Source organism: Dermacentor albipictus, chromosome 8 (assembly GCF_038994185.2).
Source record: "Dermacentor albipictus isolate Rhodes 1998 colony chromosome 8, USDA_Dalb.pri_finalv2, whole genome shotgun sequence".
NCBI lineage: Eukaryota > Metazoa > Arthropoda > Arachnida > Ixodida > Ixodidae > Dermacentor > Dermacentor albipictus.
Window position 1 is genome coordinate 128103435 of NC_091828.1, and position 16722 is coordinate 128120156.

At 45.9% G+C, this 16722-nt stretch overlaps 1 protein-coding gene across 2 annotated transcripts; it reads right to left on the reverse strand.

Moving 5' to 3' along the window:
• Positions 1–10349: 10349 nt before the first annotated feature.
• LOC135918967 (uncharacterized) lies at positions 10350–16621 on the reverse strand. 2 transcript variants are annotated; one of them, XM_065452683.1, is made up of 4 exons: positions 16487–16621; positions 16156–16309; positions 12768–13062; positions 10350–11790 (listed from the first exon to the last, which is right to left on the reverse strand). In XM_065452683.1, the coding sequence occupies exons 1-4, from the start codon at positions 16556–16558 to the stop codon at positions 11487–11489; spliced, it is 825 nt and encodes a 274-aa protein (XP_065308755.1). In that variant the 5' UTR covers positions 16559–16621; the 3' UTR covers positions 10350–11486. The 2 variants fall into 2 exon arrangements, with proteins under 2 accessions (XP_065308755.1, XP_065308756.1); XM_065452684.1 differs by lacking the exon at positions 16487–16621 and having other exon boundaries at positions 16156–16443.
• Between the last annotated feature and the right edge of the window lie 101 nt (positions 16622–16722).

Below are 16722 nucleotides of genomic sequence, written 5' to 3' on the forward strand. Positions count from 1 at the left end.
ACGGCTGAAGTACTTTCCAAAATTTCGCGCCGAAACCACAGGACCGGCAAGCCAGTGTGACATTACGGACTTCAAAGTGTATTATAGTATTTGGGCCGTTGTGACTCGGTAAAAGATTTTGATGCTTGCTGATTGTTCTGTCTTCGGATTTTTTATAATGCAACGCAGTTAAGCTTCAACAATAAAATATTAATTGGGCCCGCGCAAACTCGGCCACGATGACGTAAACACAAGTCTAACACCTCTCGTTGGTGCAAACATTGGAGAATGGTCGTTAACGTGGAAAAAGCGCATTTCTTCCGATATCTCGAGGAAAGGCACCACTTCCATACACTTCAAAACTATAGACGCTTTACCGCTAAGCAATGTGGCTAATTACAAATACTTAGGCCTCAACCCTTACTAGTAATCTATCCTGGAATTAGCAAATATGCATGTACGCATTTCGAAAGGTGCTTTCTTTAATAGAAACCCAAAAAAGCACCTTCTAATATCAACCTACTAGCTTATTTCACAATTATTTGGCCAAAATTAGAGTATGACTGCGTTGTCTTGTACCCTTACACTCAATATAATAATTATAGTCTCGAAAAAATTCAAGGACAAGCTGACCGCTTTGTGTATAACAAGTTCTCTACATTTGGCGCACCATCAGAAGTAATAAACTCCAATAACATTCCCTCACTTGAAGCGAGGAGGAACAACTTGCGAACTCCACCAACTCGACCCTTCACCGTATGTAACGCCGCTTGTTACCAGGCACACTCGACACCACCGCCAGCAAACCCAAATTCCGTATTTTGCCACAACTGACTCCTTCAAATACTCATTTTTCCCGCGCACCATTAACGACTGGAATAGTTTAGACTGCGCATTATGCGGCTTTGTTGCTTTCTATCGTGTTGGTAGGATAGCATAGGATAGGATAGGAAAAACTTTAATAAAGTGCCGGCAAACGACGATTTAACGAGTCGTGACGCTGGCCAAGCGTCGACCCGGGGTTATACCCTACTCTGCACTAGCCCAGTTGGGCCCGTTTGTAGTGGGTCATGAGGCTTGTGCATTTCGAACGCACCTCGGGCCTGCTGGACGGCCCATAGTTGTGAGTCCTTGTCTGCAGACTGCAGTGCACCTTGATGTTCGGGCACATAAGTCCTGGAGGTAGCTGCCGTCGGGAACCTGGCACAGTCCCACATGATGTGCCATTGGTCCGCCGGACCCGCTGCACAAACACCGCACAGCCAACTCGGATAGAGCTCTGGGTGAAGCACGTGCAGCATTGCGGGGGCGAGGAGTGACGCGGTCTGTATTTGTCTTAGGATTACGCCCTCCTCCCGACTGAGTGCTGGGTGGGGAGGCGGCATTGTCCGTCGAGCTAATACTTCGTTACTTCGGCATAACTGGTCAATCTGTGCTTGGTTTCGAACCACCACACGGAACGGTCACTCTCGGGGGCGCGGGAGGTAAGCGCTCGCGCCGCCGAAAGGGCGGCGCGAGCGTGTTGGTAAATAGTTCTTGTTGTGCTTTCATATTTTCGTTTTTCGCACGTGTTGGTAAATAGTTCTTGTAGTGCTTTCGTATTTTTGTGCATATCCTGCATAGACCTTGGGTATGCTGCAGTGTGCATTAAATAAACAAAAACAAATCCATCACGTGGATGCTGCGGTAACTTCACGGCGGCAGCGCCACGCAAAGGTATGATGGACCAACACAAGCAGAACGAGGCAGAATCGAGAAAGAGCTCAAGAGGAAAATAAACAGAATGCATTACTGCGCAAATCTGACGACGCTAACACGCTATCTGTGGCATTGCTAAAGGTCGAACGCTAGGTTCAACAGTTCCCGCACTTCCACAGCCCAAAAGAAAAGCTCGAATGACAACATAGCGCAAGCACTATACACACGATGTCCCAGCTAACTTTAGCCAGATTTTAAAAAATATGCGAATGCTACGTAGCTGGACAGAACCGAGGCAATGTTGTTTGCCATCGCTTGTAGATACCCAGATTATTTTTTCACGTCCACCTAATTAGATAATTAGTCTTGATTAACTTTTAAATCAACTTCTAAAATTTAATTACATGGAAAGTGTCGATGAGAAAATTGTAGAGCAACATGAAAAACTCCAGATACAGCTCTCTGCTTCTCGATACGTGTACGTAAAAGTCTTTTTTTTCGAGCGTGAAAGAAGCCCGCGAATACCCGCGAAGTGCCTCGAGCGGCCAGCATCGCGGTACACACAGCGTGTCTTCGTTTGCTAGACCACCTCCGCGAGCGTCTGTAGATGCCATGGACCTCTCTTTCACCGTGGAAGAACTTTCAGCGGCTATAGCTGGTACCAACAAAGAGTCTCCTCCCGGCCTCAACGAAGTCAGCTACCAAGCTGTAGCGCACCTTTCCCGCCACTGCCGTCTCCGACTGCTGGAAATGTGGACAAGTGGTACAGTGCCTGCAGAATGGAAACTCGCTAAAATAGTACCTGTTATCAAGTCTGGGAAACAGCCGACCAGCTACGCAACTTTCCAACCTATCGCCCCGCTCAGCTGTGTTGGGAAACTAACGGAAAAAAATTATTCGTAAGCGAATGACATGGTTCTTTGAAACGGGAGGAATCTATCCCAACGAAATGAATGGCTTTCGGCAGAATAGATCAGCTCTGAACAATATAATATCCCCGATTTCCTCCGTAGAAGAGCATCTAACTACTGGACATATTCCAATCGTCATCTTCCTTGACATCAAAGCCGCCTTTGATTCTGTTTTAGATCATTTAGTTCTTGAAGTCCTTGAAGCTGTACGCCTTGGAGGATGACTTTATACATGGCTATCCAACTATCTCGAAGGACGGCAGGTTTGTACGGTAACTCCAGAAGGTCTGACATCTTGCTATGCTGTTGAAAAAAGAGTTCCACAAGGGGCGCAGTCTTTAGTCCTTTACTATTCAACATAATTCTCGTTCACTTGAAAAAGAGTCTACCAACTGGGGTACAAATCATGCTGTGTGCTGATGACATCTGTATAAGGAGTGCGTCAAGATCTCGTCGAGCTACTCAGCAGCGACTACAGCGAGCGCTTTTCAACATGTCATCGTATCTTACATCGCGGGGGCTACGTCTATCACCAGAGGAGAGCGTTGCTATGGCCTTCACTCGCAAGCGCATGGTTTGCTACCCACTGATACTCGGTGGTCGAGCCCTTCCCTATACACCGACACATGGCTTTCTCAGTGTCTTGATCGATCGTAACCTCTCCTGGACACTGGAAGTGAAAATCTCCGGCGCATCCTAAATTATTAGTGTTCTTGCTGGACCTCAGTGGGGTAGCGACAGCCGGGCGATGGTGATGCTTCAGAATGCTTATATTGATGTCCTCCTGCGCTATGGCCTTCCTATCCTGCAGATTGTCCCCAACTGATAATAAAAGCTTGGAAGCGACACGTAACAATAGCCCGCGTGTTTGTCTCGTCTGGTGAAGGGGTCGATCTTGCATAGAGATAGCAGCCGAGGCCCACTGTTGACCTGCTACGAATTCGGGAAACCACCCGCACACATATAAGGCACGTGGTCCAAAACAGAAATCATTTCTTGAGTAATGTCAAAATACAAAACAATTCCGGATTCGAGCAAGCTGTTAACGAAATTCGACTCACTATCTCTAAACAGGCACCACAATTAGATCATGCCACTACAGTTCCCCCGTAGATGCTGTCTCCTCTACACATTCAATCGAAAGTACATCCTTGAAATAGAGTCCAAGAAGAACATGCCTCAAGCCACTATCTTACAGACAACACTGGCCTTATTAGATTCGTCGGACGATCCTACCGCTGTCAACCAGATGTAGGAGTCGTCGGACTATCTCGCCGCTGCCACCATTTGAAGGAATTGAAAGTCGTAGAGAGGAACTCGGTGAACAGGATTCATTTACATATTTTACATTTTAAGCAAGATACATTGGCAGTCTAGCGCGACTCCCATATGGAGCCCGCAAGACTAACATACAGCAAATAGCTTACGAGCACACAGCTCACGAGTACATTTCGAGCATGACAACGAGCACTCAGCTCCCGACGACGAGCACACTCTAGCAGCCGGCAACCGCTGCTTATAAGCTCTTGATTCCAAGCGAACGGAAACGTTCGTCCAGTCATCGTTCGACGTCACCGAAGATGACCCGCCCTTTTTGGAGGAGGCGGGCTCACATATTCGTGTTGCGCACACACACAGGTGTCAAGGTCCGGAGCCGACGTCAGAGGGCTTCGTAGAACTCTGCCCGGGTGGTGCGGCCGATTACCACGGTCCTGAGCTGACACCGCGCCACGTGGCTGCCGGTCATCCGCAGTTCTCTGAAGTGCGCCCCGTCTGGTGGGATTGGAACACGTGCAGCGGGCTGAAAGCTGGCACGTTGCCACCCCGTACGGCCATTCCTAACAGCCTACATGAGCGAGAAGCACTCCTCTACGAAGCACATATTTACTGACGGTTCCTCTAGGCAACATAGTTCTTCCTATGTATTTTCGTTCCTTCCACAGACCAGACATTTTCATGGCGTTTAGAGCGATGAAACAAGCAGTAAAGTACGTACCACACTCTTAAGCAAAATTACACCCTTTGGGTCATATCCTGCCGCACAACGATAATCGTCATCTGTCTTGTCCGCATTTCCTTTCCTTAACGCTGAGAGCCCGGTACTTCCAAGTCACTAACGACATGCACGTTAAAAGCATGACAGTGCATTCTCGACCGGAAAGTAGCGAGCGCAGCGTTTTCAAGAAAGGAAATGCAAGCAAGACAGATGACGATTATCGTTGTGTGACAAGATACGACCCAAAGGGTGTACATTTGTTTAAGAGTGTACGGCAAGTTCAACAACAATGGACAATATTCACGGACTCGAAAACACCATTACAATGCCTTTGCAGGAAAAGCACTAAATCGAGCAATTACATTTTGGTCCAGGACATTGCATACCTACACCACTTGGCATCTAACGCTGGACATGCGATAGCGTTAGATGGACATGATCGCATTAAATTTATAAACGTGTTTTTCACTAAAAGTGAAGCTGCAGCTTTGGTGAAGCGATATGTACTCAGTGAACGGCGTAGAAGATGGTCTTCACCTTCAGGCAATTAGAAGTTTTTATTTAATATCGACCCAGAACTCCAACCAAGGCTACCACAATGTCTACCACGGCATCTGGAGACCCTCTATCACCAGCTTCGACTAAACGTTGCATACACGAACAATCTTTTCCGCAGTGACCAGACCCCAGATCCATGTTGTGACAACTGTGGCGCGGTAAAATCTCTATAGGGCACATCTTGCTCGAGTGCCCAGATTACAGAGACAAGCGACGTCAACATAAGATGAACATGGAAAAGCTCAACGAAGTCCTATTGACATTGACACGAATGCTGGGTCTTTGGCCTTGCCCATCAAAACAGCGCAAAGCCCTGGACTCTCATATACTGAGTCAATTGGTTTGCTTTAAAATCACGCACGTCGTCTCTTCAAGACTGTGATTTTATCTTATTTTGCATTTACACGCGTCGCACTGGACACTCGTCCTATACTACTGATAACATTACCCGACCTGCATTTTTTTTTCATTTTTTCTTCTGCCCACCTTCTCCCGGTCTTTTTTTCTCCTTCGTAGTAGCATGTAGGCGAAAATACGCTGGCTAAAGACTCTGCATTTTCAATAAAGATCTTTCTCTCTCTCTGAAGTTACGTAGGACAGCCTGCATACAGGCGATGTGTTGAACTTAAAATTACAAGTGAATGGATAACAGTGCGTTTTAAGTGTAATCAATTGAATCACACGCCGTCTGTTCCCCCGCGCCTCTGCTTTGTCATTGGCTGTTCGCGGCCATCCTGTGGCCAAACAGAAGGCCGCTCATGCCAACGCGAGCCCACGTTATACAATATACAAGGACGTACTTATTTCGCTAAAAATGTTCTAAAAACGATATTGCGCTTACTGATGCACTGTCCTTCCTCAAATTTCGCAAGAAGATTAGAAACGTTCTTAAGAGCCCGTTCCTAATTACGCCTCTACTCCCTCAAAACTGGTAAAGAGAGCGATTGTTTTGTCCGCCATTAGCGCCCCGTTAACAAAATATTGTTTACACATGCTGGAGAACAGCGTAAAAGTACAGGTAGACAGGCTACTTTCAGTGACGATTCCCGAGGTTTGCATGCATTTCGTCCAGTTTTCGAAAAATTTATTGCAAGAAAGTAAAAAATAAGCGGGACCAGGAAATACCAGAAGGTCAAAGAAAAAAGAAACGAGCACCAGTTATCCCGTATGTGCACAAAGTTTCTCATGGGCTTTTTTTTAAAGAATAGGGTCGCGATATGGTGTCGAGGCAGTCCATATCAGCCCCTCCGATAGAATGGACGTATTTGCAGGACGCACGCTTTAGTGGAAAAAATACAGATGGTCGTGGGCGGTAAAACCCGAAAAAAAAAAATTGTGAATTGTATCGTTGGGGTCGTCTATCGAATACCCTTATCATGCGGCCGCAGTTATATTGGGCAAACTGCGCGTACCACGAACCAAACACTAGGGGAACATGAAAATGACTTAAAGGAATAACTTTTAACCTACAGTGCTGGACTGCAATAGCTACGGAAGTACGCCTCAGTTTAAAGATGAATGTGTGGTGGATTGCCACCACGATAAGGGAAAGCGAGAAATATCAGAGGCGCATTCCATTAAGAAATTTGTAAACATAGTCAATCAGTGGTTTTACACGATAAGGAGTCTGCGCTTTTGTGCCTATGCCAACCCTAATCTTGTCTTGCTTTACTGCTGGTTGACCTTGCGATGCGACTAGCGCCTCTGACGCTATGTTTGATAACTATATAATATAATCTTGTGTATATATGTGTGCGTTTTGTGATCAATAAATTCAGTTGGTAGTCAGCGTTCACGTTGTCTGTTTGCAATCCTCCTTCCTTCGTCCGCTTTTGTTCTTTTTTTCGCACTTCAGTGCTTCGCGCTGCAGAAAGTTTACAACATGTATTTTTCCTCAACTGCGAGGCATTTTTTCTGAGGAACCCGTGCCGCTCTCCTTGCAGATTTGTGCTACATTCGGGCTGATGACAATTTTGCCTTTCATGAACCTTCCTCTACTTTGCGGAATTCCGAGAAAAATTTTCCATGACAAGTTCTGATATATATATATATGTGGTGTTTAACGTAACTTGAACTAATGATTTTAAGAAAATGGTTAACCGCAGCTGAATGAAACCGACGACATATGGTTTGCCGTCATGCTGTACTCTTGCAAGTGCTTTTTTATATTCTGCCTAATTAATTAAGATCAATTATGAAAAAAAATTACATTCACTTTAAGGCCAAATACGTTTCGTTGCGTTGTGGGGGAAGTTCAGAAACGACCGATACAATTTTCTTGTGGCAGCGTGCGTGCCGCGTGGCGGTATCTTTCAGCGTTTAAGGAAAGAGCGCGAAATACGAAATAAAACCACGTGACCGCGCTCACGCGCTATGAAAAATGCGCCATCGTATCGCATCGCCCTAAAACGTGCGTCGCGCCTCAGGGGCGACGGCGGTTCCTTTCCGTGTGCCACCACCATAAATGCTGACGCACTGTTGAGCTGACCCCTATACGAGCCGCGGCCACTTCACCACGGTCCGCGCACACGGTTCTTTCGAGCGAAGCACGGTTGGAAACGCTGCATTACCATAGCGCATGAGCGAAGTCACGTGGTTGTATTTCATATTTCGCACCCGCCGTGGTTGCTCAGTGGCTGTGGTGTTGGGCTACTGAGCACGAGGTCGCGGGATCGAATCCCAGCCATGGCGGCGGCATTTCGATGGGGGCTAAATGCGAAAACACCCGTGTACTTAGATTTAGGTGCACGTTAAAGAACCCCAGGTGGTCTAAATTTCCGGAGTCTCCCACTACGGAGTGCCTCATAATCAGAAAGTGGTTTTGGCACGTAAAGCCCCATAATTTAATTTTTTTATTTCATATTTCGCGGTCTTTCTTTAAACGCGAAAAAAAAAAATCACCACGCAGCATGTACGTTGCCCCAAAATAATTGGATCGGTTCTGAACTCCCTCTACAACGGAACGCACTTAGCCCTAAAGTGAGTATTAAAAATCTTGCATAATTGATCTTCGTTAATTAACTAATTAGGCGGAATATAAAAGAACGCTCTAAGGGGCGCCACATGACGGCAAACGACATGTCGTTAGTCTCATTCAGCTGCGGCTAACCACCACTTTTTTTTTATCATTGGTTCAAGTTACGTGAATCCGGTCAAACAGGCCGATGCATCAATCTAAGAACAAAGGGTACGGGCGCTCGTATGTGTCGTTTGCGTCTCACCTCGTCCGCTTCGAGCGGAACCTCTTCACGAACCAACCGGCTGAGCGACAAGTTTTGGCTATATCAATGATCACCTGCGAGAACACGCAAACAACTTCGAAGCTAAAGTCGCGCAACTGTGGCCTTGCACTGTCCCACGTGTGGGACAGTGCCTCTTCAATACCAGACTGCTATAATCAACAGGAGTTGCATGGATCGGAGCGACCGATAAATTTTTGAAACCTCATGTATTGAACCGTGCGACTCTAGTTGCGTCAGCGCTCCTTCCGTGTCGCGCTCGCGGAAAGAGCTAGATTATCTGCAACACAGTGATGACGGTGCACAAATTTTTCCGATTATTGTTTTATGCTGCGTTTACCATGCTTCAACCTTTAATTCACCGAGGAAGCGTTCCACGCGCGGGATTCTTTTTATACCATTTTTACATGGTGAAATAGTTATATATCTATATTTTATCGTTTCTAGCGATCTCCTTTTTTCGAGCTATAATCTTTTTTTGTTTTATACTTTGTTAAGGCGCGTTTTCCATGAGGGCGCGTTCTTTATCGGCGAGTGTTGCGGCTCGGGCGTCGCCTCTCGATCGGCAATGGTGCATTGGTCAGTAATCCAGATATTAATGCGATAGCATTATATGGCTCATGAGGTGGAAACGCCGGCGTAGTTGCCGGCGTGACCACCGACGGTGCAAAAAAGAATAAAACCCTCGCCCTTTGGTGTTAACTAAGGCAGAGTTAAGGCACAGTGAATTATGCCAGAGTCAACACACTCCAGCCCACAACATTGCATTGTGGCATAATGCCCTGGCATTGTACGGTGGTTGCAATGCTTTCGCATTCATCCACATAGGGATAATTAATTGCCCCTCGAGTTTAGAATGTTTCCTGACGCATGCGCTGTCTGTGCTACGAATGGTGAATGCGTATATATATATATATATATATATATATATATATATATATATATATATATATATATTGTGTAATAAATTTAGTTGCAAGTAGTGCTCTGTGTTGGCTCATCCTTTCGTTTCCTCTGACAGCACCCCCCTCCCTTCAATGCAGGCACTTGGCCTGCAGAAATTTTCTGCAAGTTCAATGTGTGTCCCATGTGGCAAACTTCTGCCATCTGGCTGTTTCCACCAAAAATATGATTGCCTAAAAAAGCCTTGCTTATCTGATGTCATCCAGAGATAGTGTGCACAAGCCACCATCTCCAAAATGCAATCCCATGTTGGTTTCAGAGAGCACAGAGAGACACCAGCAAGACACTGCCATCTCCATGCAGTAGTACACTTTATTTGTTCAGAACACTGCCATGGCATTTGTAATGTACAATAGCATAGACAACAAGTAGGTTAAACCAGGCAAAATTGTGTGACCTTATACATTTGTATACACAGACTAGCACTATAAAATGATCGTAAAAAAATTGCAATTGGTCTCCATCATGGAAACAGGCAAGAGTATTGATGCAGCACCACAACTGCACATATGACCCTGACTCCATCTAAAATGTATTGTGGTCCTGTTAAAAGTGGAAGACTCGTCAACACCATTGAACTGAAACAAGCAGTAGCAAGTTATGTCAACACAAGCACGAAGTAATGTCCATCACATGCACATCTTTGAGCAAGTCTTTAACGCTCAAGAGAGCAGTAGCAATAGTCAGTTTCAAGGCACCATAATCGCCACAACTAACTGCATATGCTCCGTCATATTTATAATTTTCAATGGCCTGACTATGACTGGTCAACATACCAATAGCACAGGTCACTGCCACGTGCACGCACAATGCTGTCAACCTCCATTGTTAAAGAAGCACTGACATATTTTCCAAGTTTTAGATACTCTGCCACAAGTTTCTCACATGTAGAACTTAGCATACACAGCCAATATGAAGATTGTAAAATGCTTATAAAATAGTATTTTATCATCATCATTAGCCTATTTTATGTCCACTGCAGGACAAAGGCCTCTCCCTGCGATCTCCAGTTACCCCTGTCCTGTGCCAGCTGATTTCAGCTTTTATATTTATATTTCTATTTTATGTTTGATACTAAAGCTGCCCTCAAAATGCCACGCCTGCGGTGACGTCATGATAAAGAAAAATTTGCACACTTCATAGGCAATCAATCAATCAGCCAAAACTTTTTATAAGGCTTACAGCATTTGCTCCTTCACATAACACACACACACACACACACACACAAACCAAGTTGAATATGCAATGTCAGTGCTTCTTTAATAACAGTCAATGCTGTTAAAATGGAGATACCTAACCACCACCAACACTTGGTTTAATACAAGTAATCACATCTGTCAAGGAAACGGTTGCAAACTTCCTTGGCCAATGGTGTTGAATAAGTAAATACTATAACATTAAATATGTTTTCTAACCATTTACTAATGAGCTAAATTTGCTGATTTCAAAAAGCACAATTTATAATGCAGTGGCTACAAGGATAAAAATAGGTAGCATAAGCATAAACTCAAATACAACAATTCCTAAGCTACCCCAATGTGTTGTTTTGTTTTCGGGTTCACCTGCATTTGTAACAGGGACCTAATTCAGACTGCACAATGTGCATTTGGGACTACTCCATGCATAGAAAGCCAGATATGGAGCATGTACACATGTGATCAGCAATTTCATGTTGGAATTTCAATGGGTGCTGATGATACAAATACAAGATGTTTGTGAACCATCTGATCTCATGCTTTAGCAACAGCACTAAAGGTTTGAGGCACTGACATTGCTCAAGTAATGTCAATGGCGCAATTGTTTCACCGCAATGTCACGCACAGTAAGGTAACCCTACAGTCGAACTCCTATATTCCTGCAAATATGCGCACACTTCAAACTGTGCTGTAACATTTTTCACAAATGAATGGCTTGGACAGCGAACATGGACACTAATTGCATGTGAAGGATAAAAAATTGACAGAGAAATTAAAACTGAGCACACACAATTCAATCTCATAATCAGCTGCATTACCTGCACAGACTACCTTGTCAGGCATTTTTTTTTTTTTTCGCAATCAAGGAGACAGTTGCAAGCTGAAAGCAGGCGCAGAACAACAGTCCGGCATGATGTCCATCGTCCTGCCACTTATGTGTTATCACCTACAAGGGTTCCTTGTCAAGGGTCTTTTGGATAGAGGCGCGAAGGTTTTCTTGGAGGAACTTTTTCAGATTTTTGCGGTTGATCATTGTGCCCAAGTTTCCTATTTGCGAAGCCACCCAGCTCACCACGGGGACACTGGGAACCTTGACCCAGATCTGACTGAGTTCAGTGACCTTGAGCGACTTGATGGAAGCCTTTGCATTAGGAGAGTCAAGGGGCGCCTGAAGAAAGATGTCTACAGTGGCACGATCAGCATGTGCAATGAACTGCCCAGTGACGCCAGGAATCGGTGTGAAGTTCCACCTGAATGTATATGAAAAGAAGTGCTTCACCAGAAAGCCCAGCATACATAGATATCTAAATGACAAGCACTTTAACTGCATGCAGCAATGGCAACTGCCCAACTTTGTGTCCTTTTTATAGACAGTATCTATTTCCTGTGAATGGTTAGAAAGAGACAAGCTGCACTTGCGTGACAATTTGTATTTGCTGCTGCTGCTGAAAATGAATAATTGTAAGCATTTTCTCATTATTTCACATCGACGAATAATTTGTGTGGGAATCCACCATAATGGAAGAAGTTGCTGCACATATCAAAGTAGCACAGAGCTACAATGGAATCCCACACAGGTGCCATCGATTTTATGATTTATTAGCTCACTTGGTAAACCTAATAGAAAAGCAAAGGCGGTGTTGTCGGGCTGTGCGCACTTTAACAATGCAAGCTCACACTAGTTTTCCTGTTGAAAGAGCTGTGAACACTGTTCTTTGACATCAGATGTTGGACAGTGTGCTTTGACATCACGCACAACACATGCACAAAGCTGTCAGCACCTGTTAAAGGAATAAACAGAAATGACTTTCTGACACTTGCAGAACACTACACTTGAGCTTACCCCAATATATTTAAACACAAGTTACACACACACATAAGTTATGCACACACAAGTTATACACTCCCACAGTTATAGATAACTATGCAGACTGCAAAATAAACCGCTGAAAGACCAGCATCACACCCAAAGCCATAGGCATGCGCACATGACAGTACCCACAAGGTGGAGTACTTAAACGGTGCAGAAAAACCCAAAGTCTAGCAATTGCTGTCTAATGTGCTGTGCACTGTTATGATATGGGTTAATGTGCTCAGAGCCACAATGCATCAGAGAGCCGTGAAGACACTGGGTTTTCCTGGGGCATTCAAGTGCTCAAGCTTAGATGACTTGGATTCCTTGGAAGGAATCTGCAGGATATTAACAGTCGCTGACACTAGACCTCACCTGTATCGGACATGTGGTTGCACCAAACCAATGAGCATGGTGAGGTTGGCATAGCCATTTCCACAAACCAACTGTGGTGGATGCCGCAGTTCAAAGTTGCTCAGCCCCCACAGCACGCCGTCATGCAGCCGAAGGGGAGCAATGTCAGCGGGCAATGCGAATGGCTCCTCGTCCCGCAGCCTGCTACGAATCCGGTCCACAAGCCGATCAAGTCGAGCATGCTGGTCAATGTTGTTGTCGCAGAGGGGGGCAATTTCATGCTTCACGCGGTGGCGAGTTGCAAGGGCTGTCACACCTGACCAAGAGAGGACCACCAGCACAGGCAGAAGTAAGTGCAACTGACTTTACACAACACATTGGCTCAAAAGAAAAACCACACGCATGAACCACATTCAAAAAGTTCAATGGTCTAATGATTGTCATAGTAAAGTGTTTTCAGTGGTAAACCATTTTAGCTAGGAGGAGGAAATGCACCTCAAGTAAGGCAACTGCAGCATATTTCATTGCAGTTTGCCTTTAATGTGCAAGAAGCTGAGCCAAGGCTGGTCGCAGTGGTGGGATAAACAAGACTGCTCAGTCAATGTGCTGTATGGGCCATTTATGAAATCCCATTGTTCTAGGAGTGCGTGTATGTAGGGAAAATAGGATGCTGTTGCCTCAGTGACCACCTCTGTAATGATGATTAATGGGGTTTTATGGCACAAGGACCAGGGAAGGCCAATGAGCACCAAGATATGGTGTGGTGTAGTTGGAGTGGTCAATGACAAAGGGTACAAGTGACGCGACTGTATAGTGGCCTGAAAACATTCCCTGTAAAGTGCGTAAAATACATACCTAAATAATATTGTGGTAATGATGCATAGAGTGCACAATGATATTTCGGATGTAAAATAAAAGATATGCTACGAAGAGGTGGTATACTAAAATGTGTGAACAGTCAGTAGCACTAATGCCTCATCAGAGCCCTTCAAAAATAAGGGCCTGAAAGCATGTGCTGTACAAAATGCCACCATCACAACAGTGGCCTCAGAAGAGAAGTCGCAGCACCACAACTCAGAGGTTCATCACCTGACAACAAGTAGTTGTTTCCTGCATCTTCCTGCGATTTCGTGATCACCTATGTAAATGTGCCTGCCCACTCGCACCAATTCAAGGAAGTAACCTAGAATTGCATCACTGACCTTGCCAGGGGCGCTGGGGGGAGGCGGTTCTGTGTGTTTATGCACATGGAAGGAGCCACAGAGAAGAAAATTAGCGATGTTGCGGTTGCGCTCGAACGTAAAATCAGCACTTCTGCCCAGCTTCACATATTTTCATGGCGTTTATTTTTCAGAAATCTGTACTTAAGATTACCGAGCAACCCCCCCCCCCCCCCCCATTGTATAGTAGTAGGGTTTGCTTGCCTTCTGACAGCATCCCCCCACCCCTGCCTCCTATGGTAACTGTCTCTGCTCTCTACAGATCTCCCTCCCCTCTGGACTCCCACCTTAGCAGAAAGGGAAGCGCTGCAGCTTCTGCAATGCTTCTGAGGGGAGTCACGGATAATTACAGCTGTCCAGAGGATAATATGGCGACGGCCGGGGAGCTCCAGAAGGCATTGTGCACATTCGACGGGGTGCGGTGAAAACGAGTTTCTAGAGGCACCTGTAACTCGCTCCTGTCACGTATGCACCGGCTGTGACCCCCCCCCCCCCCGTCTCCCCCTACACTTCCCCGACGCGGTGTGCCTGACAGCAGCAGCCACAGCAGCAGTGGGAAAGTCCAAGGAAAAGGCCAAGAAAGCTTAGCTTTAAAAGATACGGCTGGAACTCGTTTGGACCGCACCGCTTCGACTGTGCACAATGCCCTCTAGTGCTCCCGGGTCGTAGCCACGTTAGTCTCCCGACAGCTCCGTGACCCCGCAAGCGCTTACCTTTCTACCAACGTGCAAGTTCAGAGGGAAGATAGGTAGAATAGAAGAGAGGAGGGCAGAGGGGGCAGGGAATGGGTAGCGCAGTCGCGAAATGGGTGCGTTGCCGCTGTTCGCTGGAAGTTCCCATACAAATATAGGCGGGGAAAAAGGGGGGGGGGGGGGGGGGAGTGACGTGAGAAGGCAAAGAAACGCTGGATAAACTTAGGTTCAAGGTACGGTACGGTGCGTTTCTGCTATTTCTGAAAAATAAAAATATGCAAATATGTCTAGTGGACAAGGGACGGGGTCGCACGTCAAATAAACATTTCTGTGCCCGCGCGATAGCTTTGCTCGAGGTCGCGGATTTGACTGCGGCTGCCGCATTTTGACGGGGGCGAAATAGAAAATGCATGTGCACTTAGATTCTGGGACATGTTAAAGAGCATCACGGCGTCAAAATTAATCCGGAGTCCGAAAGCAGGCCTCATAATCCGATTGTAGTTTTGGCACGCACAGCCCCATAATCAAATTTTAAGTTTAATACTTCTGCCATTATGCGATGTGCCATGTGAGGCAGTGACTATAGACTATAGTGCTCAAATCTCTCAGAGGTTATGAAATATGGCGCACTATAACGCCTTAGGCAAACACCTCTCCCTTTGTGTTTTGTGTACTTACGCAGACAAACAGGCAAGGTAACGTTTAACATCAACTCACCACTCTTATGTTGGACAAAACGTTGAAGAAATTAAACACTCGTCGTCAACAGTCACAGCAAACAGCACAGAAAGCTTCGCTCACATCGATTCCCACCGTGCGTGGGATCTGCATAATTTTTCTGACATGCGAAAAATATGATGCTCATACTGCCCATAAGAGGGGCATCACAGCTGTCAGTACTCCTAATCTGATCAATACGAAACAGCCTACTTTGCTCAATATACATACATTCAATTTTTACTCTGTTAAACCTCAGCTGCTATTTGGCTGCTGCTGACCACTTGAAGACGCTGGTGTTCAACCGATTTCCTATTGCATAATCCTCGATATGAATCAATAATTCCGGCGCGTCATGTCAGGTCTGTCATCAAGTGGTTTGGCCAAGAAACAAACGCCTGGCTTTACTATAAGGTAAATTTAAAGTGTGCCTTCTTGAATGTCAAGTACTGCCTAAAAAAAAAAGGGGGAAAGTTTTTGCTGCCGCTGCTGCTGCTGGAGCAGCAGCGGCGCGCTGGCAGTTACGTAGTATGTATGGATATAAATGCAATGTGCTAAACGCGCGGTCCTGCGCATAGTTGTGAATTCGTACAACGGTACCGTCTAGCTGAAGCTGTGTCAATTGGAAAATTTCACGACATTCCTTTATAGTAAGCACAACAATTTCTCAAACACAACAAAGTACAAAAGAGCCTTCAAGGTAAACTGGGTAACGTTTTGGCTAGCACTCCGACAGCCCTCGCTCGAGTACCCACAAGAAATAACAGAAAAAGGGCCTACCGGCAACAGCACAAGTCGCCAGGAGAAGGGCCGCCAGGACTCGCATGGCTGTTTTGAGAGCGCTGTGTCGACCACGATGGCCCTGCAACCTGTCGCTGTCGGCAAGAGGCGAAGGTCTCCAGGCGTCAAGTGTTGACCGAGTTAGCTGCCGCAGCTGGCTCGTCCGGTCACGCGAGCGGGAAAAAACGCATGATTAAATCTCATACAGGCAGCGAAAAAGAGAAGAGGGCACGGAGAGAGGGACTGTCCGTTTAGTCAAGGAAGGCAAGGAAACACGATGCCTGTCAGCGGAAAGAATTTTAAAAAGAGAGAGAGAGAGCGTGGGTCAAACCTGATTACGGACGTTGTCAGCGACTCCGTGCAATCCGTCGCTTTTGGTGGCGCAAACCTCGTCGAATGTCATAGGCGACAACTTCCGCCTCGCATGGCGTGTACAAAGTGACCGCGCTTCTTCACCCTTCGGTCTTCGTCCCACGACGGACTTGAGAGAAAAGCCAAAACAGCTGTTGCAAACAAAACTTTACGCTGACGGTTATTTTGCCGGTTACCCGCAGAACGAGTTTGAAG